The following is a 17725-nucleotide window of genomic DNA, read 5'->3' as shown; positions in this document are numbered from 1 at the left end:
CCCTTGTCAGATGTTGCTCTAGTCTTGAGGATGATTTGAACAGCAGTCTGGGGCTCAGTGAGGTGCTGGCCAAGGCACACACACTCTGCAGGCAGGATGGGTGAGCTGATGAAAGCTCTCTGCAATATTCTCCAAGAGCTAAGAGGTTCCTCCAGCCTTATCTCTTTAGGAGATCAAGTACTTACATGTGCTTTGAGCCAGCCTAACCACAGAACATTCAGAAAAGTAGAGCACAGTAGAGAACATGGCAGGAGATGAAGGATGTGCTCCTGCTCCAGCTGGAGGAAGACCTGCACTGATCTGGCAGAGCAGATGAAAGCTTAGACCTGTGAAACACTGAGCACTGAGGAGCTGCAAACCTCATGATCTGGATGGTTTAACCAGAAGAGGCATTATGTCTCAACCCTTTCAATATTCTTCAATACCTATTTTTCACACATCACACACCTTCAAACACCTCACACCCCACCCACCCCTCCCACAACCCCCCCAAAAAATAGGCAAGAACAAAACTAAGACCCATGGAACAAGAGATCAAAAGCCACAAAAACACAAATGTCCCAGCAGGAATGAGCAAGGAAAGCCAAGGACCTGTTGGGATTTGCAGTTCCTGCCTTAGCTGAGAAATTTTTCCCCTGGATAAGCCATGGCAGTCACTGTCTTTGGCTTGTGCTGAAGCCAGTGGGAGCTTAGCACAACTCATTCTTTAAGAGCAGTGTCTCTGAATAACAAGCAAGCATGGCATGGCAATTGCTGAACTGAGTGAATAACGGGTTTCATAGGTGCTGTCAAAAGGAAAATCCCAGCTGGCTCCAAAGAGCTTTCTATGTGTGTTGGCAGGTCCTTGGTATTTCTCCCAGACGGGGAGGGCAGGTCCCAGCCCAGAGCCGAGTACAGCACATCCAGGCTTACATAACCCGAGGGGCCCAGGGTAATCATTAACGCTGGATTACTGCCACTGCTTTGTGCTGGAGTCACCTGGTTGTTTGGATTAAATGTATAGTGGCCATTTAGACAAGGAGAAGGCTCCTGGCACAAGGACTTCAGTAAAAACAACCCCCAGCGAGGGTGGGAAGCAGAAGACTGTTGCAAATAGCACAGGATCTTAACTCAAGCACTCCCCCAGGGAGCCAGAGTCGCTGCCTTCCATCACAGCACCCTGCTCCACGGGCTGATTTGCTTTCCACAGGGGTGCAGCTCTCCTCAAAACCACCAGGGTAAAAGCCCCCACATAACACAGCTCAGGGGGGCAGAACTCTTCCTAGGAAGCTTCACCTTGGTGACTCTAACATGTGGCACACCAGCAAGCAAGAGCTCGTTCCTCTGCCCTTGGCATCCTTTCCAAAAGCTTGCATTATCAGTGCAACCTGACTTTACCTATGTCCTGTCCTTATCCTTCTTTGCTTATCTGATGTCTCACGTGTCCTATTACTCTTTGCCTCCTGTAACCCTCCATGTGTTACTGGCATGTGGTCTGTGCCACTGTCTGGGGCAAAGGAGATTTAGGATATCTTGGGTCCGCTCCCATTTCCCCTCTGTGTTGTTCTGTGGTCTCAGACACATCACTCCACTGCACTATGTTTAGCCACAGGTCACAGAAGTCAGGTCACCTTACAGAAAGATCACTTTACTCCTATTCCTCCTGTTCAGTCCTTATCTCGAGTACAACCTCCCCAGCTGACAGCTCCTCACCTCTCCTAACACTTCTGCTTCACCACTAGTTCTGACAAAGGGACTACAAACCTTTTAAAAACACACAAAGTTCTGGCAAGCATCACGATCATTTTGTGAAAGCTGTACCACTGCACACACCTCAAAAACCAAATCTGAGGTTTGAAGATTTGAAGTCAATGAGAGGTTTGAAGTCAATGAGACTTAGACATATGTATAACCATGCAATGCTGTGCTTTGCCATGTAGAGTTACTGAAGCTGGGACAACTTATCCAGCTGTGGCATCAAAACACTCAAATATATGTCTATCTTCAAGTGGATTAAGTCAGGCTTAAGGCACGGATACATTTTTCTCATGAATCTGCAAAGCCCAGCCAGGCCAGTAATTCCACATAAAACAAACATCAAAATCTCTTTTGGAAATTTCTACTTTTTTGGGACAAAATTCTGGAAATGTCAATCATTTCAAGCAGAACTAACTCTGCTTTCACAGCAAACATGGCCCTACTCTTTTCAGCAAAATATTGTAACTTTTACATAAACTTACATTTCCTTAGGTATTAACTAGAAAAACCCACACAATTCACACTCAAAACCCACACTTAAAACAGACAAGAGAGAAAGGAAAAGAAAAGAGAGAGAGAATACACATTTCATGGAAAATATTACAGGCTAAAACAAAACTTAGATTTCTGCCCTGCTGTGCTCCAACAGTAGGCATTTTGCATTACTCCACTTCAGCTTTAAGTATTACCTCTTGCAGAAAAATAGCAACTTCTGCCCCAAAGGCCTTGCAGGGTGAATTGCCCAATTTTACAGCAATATCAGAACTCCTGGTGAGACAGGGAAGAGACTGAGATGCTGGTTAAAAAAAAAGCAGCTGGTTTAATGGATGAAGTGGATAGGGTGAGAACAGAAGGGAATTGCAGATCCTCTTGGTGCAGGCTTGCTAATTAAAGCTTAAAACCTCTGTCCTGAGCACTCTGGTCTTCAAGCTACACCTCAGGAGGTAACAACAACCTGGATTGCACAGAACTTAGTCTGCCTCATCCCTCGGTCCTCTTGCCAGACTCAAAAGGATTCTCAGGGAAAAATAATCAGGGGTCTGGAGAGCCCTGGCTCGTCAGCTGGCACTTTTTGGTGGCTGTTCTTCAGGGAGAGACTTGAATCCCTCAGTGCCTGTTAGTCTCAGAATGATTCTTGCTGGGAGAAGATCTGGACCCACTGCACCATTGCTCCCATGGAGACTCAGAAGTGACTTTAACACCAGTCATGGTGCCAGTTTCTTCTTCCAGTGGAGGCCAAAGCAAGCAGAAGCACAGTGCAAGAGATGTCCCAGCTTGCAGGTCACAAGAGCGTGGTATTCAGGCCCCTATTGTTACAAATGGAAGCAATGGCTTTTGCAGAATAGGGCGTCTTCTCCTCAGGCCTGAGGCAATGCTTCCTAGCACAGCTCCTTCACATCCCTCTTTCAGGCTGGGATTTACAGAAGAGCCAACTGAGGTGCCCTGGCACCAAGACCTCCATCATGCTGGGCCTTTCTTTAACAATCTAATCCTGTGACTACTGGTCTCATTGCTCGCTCCTTCCATCCAAGGATCACACAAAGGCACATTAAGTCCCACAGTATCATTGTCATGCGTTATCCCCATTTTACAAGAAAGGGAACTGCAGAACAGGCAATCGAGTCCTTTGTCTTGGGTCACACAGTGAGTCACCATCACAGTCTGAAGCAGACTTTGAAGCCCTTCCTTCTCCATACTAACCACTAAAGCTGGGATTCCTTCAAAACCTGCTTGCTCTGCTTTATTAAGCACAATTTTACTGCATCTGTAGACCTGTTCCACAGCAGTCAGGAGCCATGGAAGGCGTTTGTGTCCCAGCGTGGCTGCCAAGCAAGGTGTGAGGGCTCCAGCGAAGAGAGACAGCTGAGACATCTCACGCCTCCCAAGAACTTTCTGAGATGAGAAAAACTGAAAGTAACTTCAGAACTGATACCTGTTATACAGCACCTGAAAAGTTACATCCAGGTGAATCAAATTTCAAGTGTCTTGATTACAGAGCTGGCTATAAAGGAAATTAATGAATAATAATTTCAAGGAGGGATTTAAAATTTCCATTTTCATTTTATTGTCAAAGTAAATATATTTTTATGAAGAACAAAAGAAAATATACAGAATTGTAACTTATGTACACTGGCTTTATAGGTATTTTTGTTTCCAATTTACACAAATTTGATACGTTATTAAAAGATATTTTATATAGATATGCATCTATGTACAGTTTTATTTACATACATTCATAGGATGTGATATAAACCAGTCAATAGATGATAGTTCATTTATATTAATTTCTAGAGGACAAAAGGAATGCATTCACTTTAGCCAGACCTGCTGTTCTCACACAGCGTGGGCTCCTGCTCTGCCTAGCTCTAGGATCACACTTTCCTACTTCCCATTTTGCCAACAGAAAAGACAAACAGATGCCGTCTGCGAATGGAAAGGAAATGCAACATCCATTATAAAATCATTCCTAATTACTGAATCCTATTTTCTTCTAAAGCTTCTTACAATCGCCAGAGTTCAAAAGGAAAAACAAAACAAGAAGAAACACAAATAAAATCACTTGCCTGCTACTATCTGATTATTTGCTTAAATTCCCTTCTTAGCCAGCTATCACACAAATTTGTTTCTTTTGGCTACTGTTCTCACCCATTTGCCCACCCAGCTGCATGGAGCTCTGACATGGCTGTCGGGAGGGAGAGGATTAGCACTGAGGGTCACCCCTGGACCTGGGTCCCACAGCGCTGTCCCACCAGGTCACGGCTCCTCCCAGCCTCCCTGGGCACAGGCACATCCTACAGACCCTGCCAGAGACTGAGCTCCAGCCAGCCAGGCCTTGGCTCTCCGTGGGCGTGGGGATGCCCAGTGCCCACCAGGCACCCCCGGGGCTGGGGCTCTGCTTTCTCCCCACAGGTCACACGGCAGGGCAGGGGCAGAGACAGAACAGAGCCCAGAGGCTCTCACCAACACCTTTGTGCTGCTCTGTGGGCAGAGAACAGCTCTTCTGCTGAAGACAGTGGATGCTGCAAACCAGCCTCAAAGGAAAGCGGTGTCCTTTGGAACCTGGGCATCCTTTCACCCCTTGGCAGCACAGGACAGAAGCACACATTCCAGAGGCTTCACTCCAAGCCATTCCATCCAGCCTGAGCTTCTGGGTTTGCTTGGGATGTGTCTTTGCTTAAATATATATATATGTATGTATGTATGTATGAATACGTATACATAAATATTTATATATAGCCCTAGCCAAGGGAAAGGTAAATGTGAGCTGGGAAAATCAGAGATGCATGGAGGCACATTCCAGTGCCCTCCAAGCCTTGGCTCCCCCTATCCCCAACTCCCACTGCTCCTCCTCCTATGGCCAGCCCCTACAAATCCTTGGCTCAGGCGACCCAAAAACAAAGGAGTTGTTTTCATTTCAAAAGGAATTTGCTGTTTCAAACTGGACAAATAGAGCAGCTTAATAAAAACTCACAATGAGTGGCCTGTACATGAGCAAAGCCCTCAGGAATGCCAGGGCTATAATTAACTAGCAGCAAGCAACTTTTACATTTTCCTGTGCAGCAGAAAACAGCTAAAAATAAAACACTGTAATTTCCAAAAGAAGCAGCAGCAAAGGAGAGACAGATAGAAGGAAAGGAAAATAATATCCTTAAAAGAAAAAGAAAAAAAAAAAGGAAGAAACGCCCCGCTCCCCTGACCCAAAAAGAGCTTCATTCTCAAATCATCTTTGAAGGACATGGGGCACTCAAACATGGTGGTATCAAGTAACAGCATTGACTGTTCCGTGGAGACAAATAAATTATCACTAGGAATATCATGAGCAAAGTGCTGTCATCGGCTGCCGTGGGGTGGCTGGGCAGGAAGGGGAGGGCAGGGCGGTCAGTTCACGGAGCGGACGGAGCGGTTGCTTCGTGGGAATCGGTGCACCTTGACATGTTTGGACAAGTGGTCACTTCGAGCAAACTTCTTCTCACAGACTGGACACTGGTAGGGTTTCACCCCCGAGTGGGAGCGCCTGTGCCGGGATAGCTCATCTGACCTGGAGAACCTGCAAGAGAGGAGAAGCCTTTTCAGATAAATGGGGGTTTATGATGCTAAGTCTCTCACAGCGAGTTAAAAAAAGTCCCCTCAGGCCACTGGGAGACTCCAGGAGGTGAAAGGGATGCACAGCAGGGCTGGGCTGGTCCCAGCCCACAGGAAGCAGCAGTGATGGAAACACACAGTTACCAGCCCTGGACTCAGGGCAATGCACAGAGGCAACAGCCTCGTCCTGGACCCCATGACATGGGTACAGCTTGACAAAAACAGGGCTGCTCTCGGTCCCCCTGCAGTCCCCTCCAAAGCCACCCCACCATCTCTCTCCTGCAAATCCAAGTGCAGACTCCTCAAGCAGAGACAACAACCACTGTCCTGAAGGTGAGGTCTGCTTCAAGCTCCCACTGACACAAGCACAACAGACACCCCCAACTCTGCACCAAGTTTGAGAGGGATTCCAGAAAAATCAAGCCATAGCTACCTAGAAACAACATTACTTATTAGATCCAGACTAAAAATTGGCTTCCGTGTGTGCTCCTGCAGGCTAAATAAAGAGTCATTAATAGTACCAGAGATGCTCAGCATCCCAACAGCTGAAATTCAGGTGGACCCTAAAGGCCATTTGCATAGTTATTTGCATAGTAAGCATGGGTAAATTAAATCAAGAATGAGCCTTTAATTACCAAAACTGTATTCCATAGTCTTTTGAATTTCAGATATTTTCCACCTTCCATCTCCACAGAAAAATCCCCAAATAGCCACCATGAATCCACAGGCTTTATTGAACCCAAATGAGCTAATCCTTTGGCCTTAAGTGCAGGGCTGGCTCTATTTCCACTTTGGACGTGACTAGGAGACAGAGGGTTAATTAATAATGTCACACTAAAACAGCCCTATCCAGATGGGCACAAAAAATTTGCTGCCTGACAATGGGCAATTAAGTGTTTTGTTGCCAGAGCAGTAACAAAGAGCAGCACAGAAAGAGAGCTTGCAAGAAATGGTATCAGCTGTTTATTTACAATAAATAAGTGAAGTCATGGGCACTAGCTGAACAAATCAGGGAAAGAACATGTAGAAAAATGTGCCCTTCTGGAGCAAAATATCACATCACCAACAGAGCGAATACGCTATTTTTATGAAAGGGAGAAAACAGGACTGCTGGGCTCTTATGAATAAATCCCTCATGCAAGAAAAGTAAGTTTCCACATAAAGGTTTTAATTAGCTCTGATCTCCTGCCAACAATTGAGGACCAGGGCACAGGCACTGGGAAAGCTGGTAATGGTTTCCTCAGTTGCTGCAGCTCTTCAGTCTGGTCATGCTCCCCAGAGAGCACTCAGCCCCTGGAAAGCTGATCCAGGCACTCACCACAGGTAAGATATGGTCTGGGTATCTCTCCCAGGGGCATTTCTAGGGGAGATTCTTTCACCTTTTCACTGGCTTTTCTTCCTTTCCTTGCTCTGGTATCCTCATGGCAGAAAAGTCAAACTCTCCATGATGAACAGGCAGCTGTTATGGAACTGTCTGCCTGCTCCTTGTCTGGCATGACTCTTCTTCATAAAGGCCATGACAGAAGTTTCTCTTCACACCTTCTACTTGCATGTTTGCTTTCTCTAACACCCCTGGTCCTTCCAGCCATAGCTTCCCAAAAACACAGTCTGGTCCCAGGAGCAGTAGGGTCAGGGATTTCTCCCAAGTCCAGTGGGCTAGTCCCAGTGCCAGATCCCTGCAGGGATGCTCTTGCAGGACTGTGGGTGAGTGGGCCTGGAGAGTGTAGGATGCTGCCTGTGCCGACTGCCTCAACAGGACTGAGTGTTGGACAAGGAACGGAGCTGTGCCACATCTAGGGAAAAGAGGAAAAGCACTTTTGCAAAGAGCCTTCCTCTTATATACAGACTTCAAAGAAGTAAAACCAGATGTGGCTGGGTTGCCTTGTCCTATATTCTTGGCCATTAAGGTCACCATCTGCAACAGAAGTGCAGTAGCACTTGGCTAATCCGGCACAAGAGCTTCACAAGTGCATTTCGAGGGGAATTGCATGGATGGTGGGGGAGAAAGAGGCACATGTCAGGAATGAGCTTGGATGAGTTCATCCGATAAAAATACACTGTGCCTCATAACGATGTCCTTAGCTGAAGAGGCAGGAATGTTGCAACACTGTTCCCCAGCAGTGACGGAAAGATCAGCTTACAGAGCCCACAGAAATAAACCTCAAGCTGTCTGTGTGTTTACAAAAAAACAACGCAAAGGTTAGGACAAGGAAGCTGGGAGGATCTGGCCGTCTGGCTCTGCAGTGAAATATCTGCAACAGACTCTGGCACTGAGATCAACCCAAAGAAAGTGAAAATAATCCACTGTGGAATGCAAAATTCAAAAGAAAAAAAAAAAAAAAAAAAGGAAGCCCCAAGGAATACCTCACTATTCTGTCATGGCCATTTCCAGAAGGATTCCTCCTTCAAAAGAAAAGTGAAAAGTGAAGGGATCTGGGAAATCCCACAGCAACTAAAAGAGCCTTCTACATCCTTCTATCTGGCAGGACCCTAAGGGACTGTAATTACATCTCCCTTGAAGAAAAATCCTAGAGCTCCCTGATGTGTAGGATGTGTCCTGTGTCTCCCAGCCATATGGGGATATTTCTATGTGGCTGATGGGGCAAGAAAGGTCAATAGCTCTAGCCTGGTACTCCTGGTCCCTGCCATGGCCACCAGCCATTGATGCCAACTCAGGCTGTACCTCTCCTGTGCAGTGGAGGAAGCCTCTAGACAGATTCCTCCTGCCCATCCCCAGAGCTTTCCTACAAGAAACCAGCACAGCTCCTGTGCATCTGTCATCCCCTTGCACAGCAGCAGCAAGAAAAGCCAATGCAAGATGCCTGCCCTGCCCCATGTGTGGTACTGCCCATGGCCACCCAGGCCCAGGCACACTCCTGGCCACATGTGTTACAGCCTTTAAACCCTCTCTGCCAAACCAGGCAGAGCTTATGGCCCATGCTGTCACCTGTGGAGCCTCCAGCCAGAAGATGCAGTGGGGCATTTAAAGGTGACTGCCTCATCCCCCAGCCTTGCAGCAGCTGCAGCTTTGCACAGTGCCAGGGAGGGGAAGCAGGAGCTTCTCCTGCTCTGTGCCATCACACAGCTGCAGGGCCCAGCCCATGCTGCAGCTCAGCTCTTTGGCCTGAGCACTGCCAACCAGAGGCCGGGGTGCCAAAGGTAGAAGGTGGCACGACACAGATCAGTGCCCTGACCCGTCCAGGGACCACAACGGGTCACTGGTCACTGCCAGATGAGCACCACTCTGCAGACTGCCAAAAACAGCCCTTGCCCTGTGCCTAGGAAGGGCACAAGCAAGCAGGGTTCAGCCTCCATCAGGGAGGTGCTAGGGGTCTCCAGCCATCCTAGGGGTTAGCAAAAGAGTTAGCTGGGTGCACACTCCAACCCTGGTGAATTTAAAACATCAGGCACAGAGAGATGAGGAACCTTTAACCCTCCTACTGAGCTCAGGCACTTTGTGCTAGGCAACACTTTGTTTTGGTTTTGAAATTACTATCTCCAGTGAGATCAGCTCTTAAGTGTCTTCAGTGAAAAAATAAATACACAAGCACGAGAATGCAGGGGAAAAGGGGGAAAGCAGAGTCCAGCAGTGTTTTACTGCTTAAGTTCATTTGAGATTATGTAGACCTGGGAGCAAACAGAGTAGCCAGATGCAGTGGGCTTAAGTCATGTGAGACTTAAGTCACAGCTCTCACTGAACTTCTGAAAAGGTAAACATGGTTTATTGATGAAAGAGGACTGAGTAATTCAGTGCTCAGTTGGGTCTGGCCTTTGATGTGCAGCAGCACGCAGGGGATGTGCAGCAACCTCAGGCTGGTGCTAAGGATTGCTGTGAGCACAGGAGGCAGCTCCCCAAACACAGCCTTTCCTGCTGGCTATAAACTTCTCCTCTTGTAGCAGAGCCCTTCCAAAGTTTGGGGGTTTTGGGCACTGAGATTGCAGCCCAGGCTGTGAAATTCAACAAGACAAACAGCAAAAGGGTTTGAAAAGTCCTTTGCAGCAGCTCTTTGTGGACAAGACACATGTTCTTCATTATGAATGTGATTAATTTCTCCTTCTTGTTGGGCTCATCTTTAAAAAGTTGTGGTGGCTGAAAGTTCAGGGTGCTCCAGGCTGTGGGACCTGCACTTCTTTTGGCCCACTAGCCAATGAAGCAAATCATTTGCCACAACATTTCGAGAAGAGAGCCACCTGTTGTAAATTTAGTCATCCTTTATCACTTAGTATTTTTCCTAAATGTTCCCCTTGGTTTTATATCTTGGGGAACACCAGCTTTGTGATAAGACAGAGCTGGAGAAGGTCATCCACAGGCAATGCTTCAGGCTCCTGATCTTGAGCCACAAAAGTCACTGGGAGCATTGGTACAAATCTCAGCGTGGATCAGACAAACCCTCACGTGCCACATGCATTTGTCACAAAAAGGAGAGCTGTGCTCACATCCCAGCACTAGGAAAGCCAGCATGACACCCTCAGGCACATCTGCTGCCTGTGCACACGTACTCTGGCAGCCAAATAAAAAGCAGCAAGTGGCTGTCCTGCAGGCTGGGAGCAACCAGCCCACAGTTTTTGGGACCAATCAGCTGAAAAATGCTTTGGTGAGAGGATACCCTGAGCAGCAACAAACTGAGCCCATGAGAGGTGCCGCCAGGACAAAAGGAAACAAATCACCACCAGTTTGTAGAGCCACCATAATCTGATCTCCTCAACCCATCTGAGAAGCAAACTTCAGACTGGTCCAGCTGGAGAAGAGAGGGTTCATCTCCATTGTGACCTTTTCCCTCAAACCAACCCAGCCATCTCTAACTGCTGCATGTCTCCCATACTTGCACTTTTACACAACATTCTCCTGTTACTTTTTACCTCATCTGTTGCCCATGATCACAACCCATTTTCTCATTAGACGTTGCTCATTGAGGCTCTGCAGCATATTATTTGCAAGAAATTAAATTTAATTTAACACAAGGTAGTTAAGATTATATTTTCTCCCATCATCATTTGTGGTGCTGTACATTAGCACTTGCCAGCAGGCAAGCCAGTAATACAGCTAACTGGAAAGAGGGAGGAAGGCACCTGTCAAAGCTTCCTTAAAATAAAAAGCTGATATTTTAAAAAAAGACTAAATTTTTCAATTCATATTAAAAATAAAATAAAATATTTTTTAAATCCCTCTGCCAAACATTTTCTCAATCAAACCTGCAATCTTTCATTCAAGCAATGCTTAACTCCACCTCAGCCTTCTGGTTATGTTGTTACATCTGACAGCTTTTTTGCAACTTTGAGTGGCACCCACGCATTTTTCTGAATCAAGACAGAGAATAAAACCCAGAGTATGCCAGAGTGTCACTGCCAGCATTTTAAGAAGGAGTGGGATGGAGTGCATTTTCTATGAAAGTGCACAGAATACTGCTTTTAACCATACTTGCTTATCACAGCCCTTCACTGACCAGTTTAGTCCCACACAGGGCTGTGCACAGCAATTCTGCCCTAAACCATCCAGTTCACTCAGCCTCAGCTGGTGCCAGCCACGGGTCTGCTGGGGCTGGTGTGCTGCAACCACACCAATGCAAACAACAGGTCTTACCTGTGGTAACAAGCTTAATCTGACCCTCTAGAATGAAATACAGATTATGATGGACTACTTTTATTTTTTTAAGACACTAAAACTGCTGGTGCCAGCAGGTGATGCTGTGCTATTTAATTTATCAGAACCCCTGGGTTACCTAACAGGAAGAAAAAAGGTCTTCATTGTCAAACCAACCAAACGAGTTCTGGCAATAGAAACAATTTATAAATCAGAGTACAAGCCTACTTGCTCAGCAAGGTAGGTCAAGTGAGCAAAAAGAGGAAGGGGGACTGGACAGAGCTGCATCCCAGTACTGACCTCCATCCACAACCCGGCCACGTGCACGCAAAGGGCTTTTCTCCTGTGTGCCTCCTCAGGTGGGCTTTCAAATGGCTGCTTTTCGTGTACATCTTGGTGCAACCAGGAAAAGAGCATTTGTGCATTTTAATGAGTTCAGCTGCAGGGTTCTTTTGAAATTTCTGACCCATGATGATTCCCGTCTGCCCCTGGATCATGCCTCCTGGCCCAATTGGCTTGGCGGCGATGGGGACGGGAGCAATGCGGACAAATTTAGAGGACAAGTTCAAATTGGACGACTGAACTATCTGAGGCACAAGGGCAAACGTCTGTCCTTGGATGTTGACTAGGAGCTGTGCAATTTTAATGTTCTCCTGTGCTGGTCCTTGGGAAGTGGGGCTTGTGTTGGACTCCTGTTTGATCTGCACAGGCTGAATTTGGAGCATAACCGGTATTCCATTCTCCAGGGTCACTCCTCCATTTGAAGCTTGGCCACCTTCTGTTGAGCTAGTCAACTGCTCGTTTTTACTCTCTTTTAAACTAGTACTGGGTAACATATGGTCTTTTTGCTGCAGCGAAGCAACAGAAACCTGGCTGCAAGCTCTCAAGTCCTTGGTCTCGCTTTTAGGTCTTTCTTTGAGCTCCAAGTCCATGTTCTCCTCCAAAAATTCCTCAATTTCCTCAAGTGTGGGCTGAAATGGTCCTGAGTCTTCCATATCCACGGCAAATTCAGGCAACCTAAAGTACTCCTCTTTCACTACTGGCTGAAGTCTCCTTTTGTCCCACCATGATGCAGTGGTGTTCCCCAGAGATGCCTGGGACAATAAATAGTCTAAGATACTGTCCTGACTTTCTGCACTGGATGTGCTTCCATAGCTGGAGCTGAGGACCTGGGAGTCAGGGCTGGAACAAGAACAAAAGCTGGACGAGTCACTGTCATCCTCTGACAGGGGAGAGGGCAGCATTTGGTAGGACCTCACACCAGCTGTCATGTCCCCAAAGTATCCAAGAGAAGATCTTGTGGATGAAAAGGATTCATCAGTAGGCAGCAAGTGATCCACCATTCCTGGATGATCTCTTAAGGATGTCCCAACAGCATATACCAGGCAGCCAAAGTTCAGGTGAGAGCCTAAGTGCAGGAAAAACAAAACAGCAACAGTCAGAAGTCGGTTTAATCATTTATCTCCATGAACTGAAACTCGTAAAGCCCTGTAGCCCACAGGAAAGTCCAGAGCATCCAGCCTTCCTGGGTACACAGGCTGCTACAAGCTTTGATATGTCTGCACCACCCCCCGAGGACTGTCAGGGCTCAAGCATTTTGCAGGATTGCACCACATATTTGCAAAAGAATGCTGTCAGAAATCATTTCCCAACTGTGTGTGCTCCAGATTTACAGCTCCTTTACAGAATATTACCGGCAAGAGAAAATAAATAACAAGCTTTCACCTAGCAGTGAAATCCAGAGCCAAAGAAGGGAATGGGAAGAAAAAATAAAGTGTTGAAATTTTTACCACCAAAAAGAAACAAATAAAAAAAGTTTATTGCTGGTGGCCATAAAATGCAAATCCTTTCCCTATCTTGTAGCTTTCCACCAACCTTATTTTTAACTTCCTCAGTTCTACAAATATAGGCTGTTCAGCATAATGAAAGGATCAATCTGGCAGGATCCAAAAATATTTACTGTGCTTCAGCATTTACTAGGTGGATTTTCCCCTCCAGATGTAATGAATCAGTGCGCCAACGTCATCATCACCTGCACTGTCCTTAATCAGGCTGGCACTGCACTGAGCTAATTACCATGCCCTGCCAGCCAGCTGGTGGCTGCTTTCACCCCTCCGCTCCACGCTCCTCTCTCTCCGGGGCAGAGGCTGAGGTGAGCTGAGCCCCGAGCCAGCTGCTGCACCGGGAGGGCTGCACGGCCCCGGCATCCCGACCTGCCCGCGGTGCCCGTGCTGGGGCAGCATCCCGCAAATCCCGGCTCACGTGAGCCCTAATCCCGCTGCAAGCCCGCAAGAGCAAACGCGCCTCTGCCAGCGCAGCCCACCCCAGTGCCCGCTGGCAGCCACGATTGTCCTGCTTTACCAGCTAAACTTCCTAGAAAGGTGCCTGGGGAGGGGGAGGCAGGAGGGACATCTGCGTATTTTTTTTATTCCCCACCTCCCCGAGGGAAAAAACAAAAATTGCTTACGGACGGAGATTATGCCCCTTAGAGAGCAAACGCAGAGAGCTCGGGATGGAGCGAACACAGGCTCTCAGTCATTTGCTCAAGGTGACTGATTGAAAACAGAGCTGTACATGTGCATAATAAAACAACTCTTTCTGTGGAAGGTATGTGGACTGCAGAGATAGAAGTCATTCGATCAGCCTATGAGGTTGTGTGTGTGTGTGAATTAGGAGGCATGTGACCCAGCGTGAAGGAAATGCCAGTCAATCTTGTTACACGCTGTCATTTTCCACAGGCTCTGCCGCTGCGCTTTGGACGCTTTGCCATGAATAGTCAATAGCTCCCAGTTTTGTGCAGGCGAGAGGATGTTTGTTACTGGTGTTGCAGAGCATCTTTGCTGTCTCATCTCCAAAATTTACCCTGTCTTTCCTTCTCTGGAGAAAAATCAGAAGGTGTCTGTATGCTCAGTGCTGCAGTGAACACAGAGCGAGGTATTTTACACGACACCCTTAAAGAACTCTGTCCCATTGGCAACATCTATTAATATTTCCCAGGAAGGGGGGGGAAGCCATATTTCTTAAAGATATGACTTCCTCCTTCATAGACACATGGAGGAAACAGGGACAGGGTGAAATAAGGATTAAAAGTAAGATTGCACATTTTCCTGGTCTATGTGTCCTGTCAGTCAGCTGTGCCTCTGAACCAATAATGAAATACCTACATGTGCTGAACACGAGGAAGTTCAAACAGAGGTTAGTGGCTCTGTTTTGTGACCTTAGCCTATAATCATGTCTTACAGTAAAAGCAAAGAGTCAGAAGAACTGAACTATTTCTAACACTTTTTTTTTTTTTAATCTCTGTACTGATGGAAAGTTCTCCCACCAGAAGTCCCATAGCTGAGCTATTACAGTTTTGAAACAGAAAGCACCATCTGCTTCTGACAAATTAGTATTGGCATCTGGTAAGAATTCACCCAAGCTGATTGTTTCTGTCTTGCACCAAAAACTGGTGACTGCCTTGAGAAACACAGGGCAGAAAGGAAGATTTGCCTTCAGATGGTTTCTGATCCTCCCTCCAATGTCTGTATTATTCCAGCCTAAACCTCTAAAGAATGGGGCTGTGAGGGAAATCTGGACTGCAACATGTGCTTTTCTAAGAAAAGCTGGCGTGCTCTGTGTGAACCAAAAGCAGTTGGTAAACTTCTTTAAAAAAAAAAAAAAATTAAATGTTCGAGGTTTCTTTAAATGCTTGCAAGAGCTGGGAAGTACGTATCAAAATATCCATATATTTCCCTGGGAATAGAACTAAACTGTAATTTGAATAAGGACTTAAATGAGGGGGAAGAAAAACAATAATGAACCCCTAGCAATTGCTGTGGGCCAGTTACCTCAGCAGAAAACAGCCAGCAGGCTTGTTTCCCATCTCTTTTGACAAGGAACAATGTCACTCGATGTAACCAGAGGCTTTTTTAAGAGAGGACTGTCAGAGCCAAATAGATCCAGGCACATTACAGGCCAGTTCTGCTTTCTGTGCACTCTCAAAGCTTGCAGAACAGCCAAGAAGATTTTGGAGAATGCCTGGAATGCAGGATCGGGCCCTAGCTATATTTTTTTCCTAAAGGCCAGGCTAACCAAAAGACTTTTATCCTTACTTTGCCTGAAGACACAGCCAAAAACAGAAGAATAGAAAACAAAACCAAAAAAAAGCTGGGGCTGTGAAGGCTATGAAAACTAATGATGCCGTTTCCATAACATACTTTTCATCTCTAGGAAAGCTGAAAACATGTTAGAAACATAAGCACCTATAGTGAGACTGCAGTGCCTGAGCCACTGGAAACAGCCACTTCTGGAGTGAAATACAGCAGCTGTTCTGCAGCACCACCGTCTCCAACTTTTTTTAAGAGTTCCCTGGGTTGTTATGATGTCCTTTCTGCCAAAAACATGTTGTTCTGTTTAAAACCTGACCATCTAATCGCCAGCTAAAAAAAAAAAAAAAGACGAAAAGCAAACCAGAGAAGACATATTTTGACTCAGAGCAACATTAAAATGTAAAGTCCTGGGAACTTGCTGAAACACGGGGATGAATTTCCCAGCCTGTCATTTCTGGACAGTCAGCCCAGCACAACTGATCACACAGCATATATGAGATGCTGACAGTCATTTCCTATATTTACTGCCACAGTTTTTTCTAGTTTAAGACTAATCTCTTCAGGGCTTTCTCTTGTTTTAAATCTGCTCCCGCTGACTTCTGCTCCACAGACAGAGTCATAAACAAGGCAATGAAGGAGGCCCAGAGCTTCTAAGAAATTAAGAGACATGCAAAGGAGGAGAAAAAAAAAAAAATAAAAAGAAGCCGTGAGCCAGGAGTAAACCCATTTGCTCTCATCTCTTCCGCAAGGTGGCTGTGCTGCTCCCGGACACAGTGGGGTATTCAGGTTTGTTTTTTCCAAACACGTTGCTCCTGGGAAGCTGCAGAAACATTCCCAGAGCTTTCTTTTCTGAGAACTATCCCGCTCCAGCCCCAAACTTCGGCTTCCACAAGAGGAAGCACTTCACCTGCAGCAGGCACAGGCAGTGGCCCCGCCGGAGCGCACCCCACTGCCTCTGCAGCCCGGCAGTGAAGGGCGCCCCGAAATAACGCGTGGCAGCAGCCGCTGGGCAGGGAAAGGGGTGCCGGGACACACACACGGAATTCCCACTCCAGCACGAGCACAGCCAGGCTTCCATGGCTGCAAAACATGCTTGTTTTTTTTTTTTTTTTTGTTTGTTTTTTTTTTAATCGTGGTTTATTTGTTTGTTTGTTCCGTTTGTAGAGGGTTTTTTGAAATTATTATTTATGTATTGGTTTTTCCTTCCATCCCTTTTCAGGAGGCTTTGGGGGCTCGAGCTCCAACCCCCCCCCCCCCCCAGCGTGGTCGCGATGATCGGGAATAAACCCCCCCCTCGCCGCCTGTCACTCCATGGCACGGCACCGCTCCAGCCCCAAAACAGCCCCCCAGCCCTGGCCGCTGCCCCGGCGGGGATGGAATTCCATCTGCCACCTCGGCCGTGCGCGGCAGCCGGGGCACAGCCCCCGGCCCGCGCGGAGCTGCGGCAGCGGGCGCGGAGGCACCGCCGGCGGGACGCGGCCCCGCGCAGCCCCCGCGCCACATCCCGCCCTTACCTGAACTCCTCTGCGAGCCGGGGGGGCAGCAAAGGCCACGAACGACCAGAAGAACGCAACAACAACAACGAAAACAAGGGGGGAAAAAAACCAAACAACACAACCAAGCCACAAAAATTAAAAAAAAAAAATTAAAAAAAAAAAAGGAAAAAAAGGCAAAAAACCTATAGAAATAATATTTAAAAAAAAAATCAAAGAAAAAATTTAAAAGCCACACACGCACAATAAAACCGCAGGACTAAAACCAAGCAAAGGCGAAGCAGCAGCCCGCGAAGGCAGGAGCGGCCGGGAGCGCGGAGCGGCGGGAGGCGGGCGCAGCTCCCCCGGGAGGCGGGTGCGCGGCTGCGGAGCGCGGCCCCGCTCCCGTAGTACTATATCCCCCTCACATGACGGGCGCCCGGCCGCGGCGGGGGAGGCCGGGGAGAGGCTCGACCGCGTCCGCCGCCCCCATTGGCCCCGCCGCGGCGGGGGCCGGCCCGGCACCGGCCTCAATGGGAGCCGCGCCCGGCCCCCGGGGCGGTGCCGCGGAGCCCGGGATGCGCGGCCCTGGGAGCGCTCGGAGGGGCCCGCCGCCACGGGACGGGGGGGAAATGGGTCTGAACTGAAAGAAGGGTGGTTTGGATTCGGTGTAAGGAAGAGTGTTTTACAGTGAGAGTGATGAAACACCGGAACAGGTTGCTCGGAGAGCCGGTTGATGCTCCATCCCTGGAAACATTCCA

General features: G+C 47.5%; 1 protein-coding gene across 1 annotated transcript; it reads right to left on the bottom strand.

Moving 5' to 3' along the window:
* Window positions 1-3778: 3778 nt before the first annotated feature.
* Window positions 3779-17203, bottom strand: KLF15 (KLF transcription factor 15). The gene is made up of 3 exons (XM_053989643.1): window positions 17007-17203; window positions 11702-12809; window positions 3779-5785 (listed from the first exon to the last, which is right to left on the bottom strand). The coding sequence occupies exons 2-3, from the start codon at window positions 12742-12744 to the stop codon at window positions 5617-5619; spliced, it is 1212 nt and encodes a 403-aa protein (XP_053845618.1). The 5' UTR covers window positions 12745-12809; window positions 17007-17203; the 3' UTR covers window positions 3779-5616.
* Between the last annotated feature and the right edge of the window lie 522 nt (window positions 17204-17725).

Source organism: Vidua macroura, chromosome 13 (assembly GCF_024509145.1).
Source record: "Vidua macroura isolate BioBank_ID:100142 chromosome 13, ASM2450914v1, whole genome shotgun sequence".
NCBI lineage: Eukaryota > Metazoa > Chordata > Aves > Passeriformes > Viduidae > Vidua > Vidua macroura.
This window is presented reverse-complemented; position numbering and strand designations above follow the sequence as displayed.

Excerpts from the sequence above, each read along its gene's own strand:
- KLF15 (XM_053989643.1), bottom strand. The coding sequence starts at position 12,744 with ATGGTGGATCACTTGCTGCCTACTGATGAATCCTTTTCATCCACAAGA. Across the intron at positions 5,786-11,701 it reads TGGCCGGGTTGTGGATGGAG|GTTCTCCAGGTCAGATGAGC; the intron begins GTCAGTACTGGG and ends CCTCTCTTGCAG.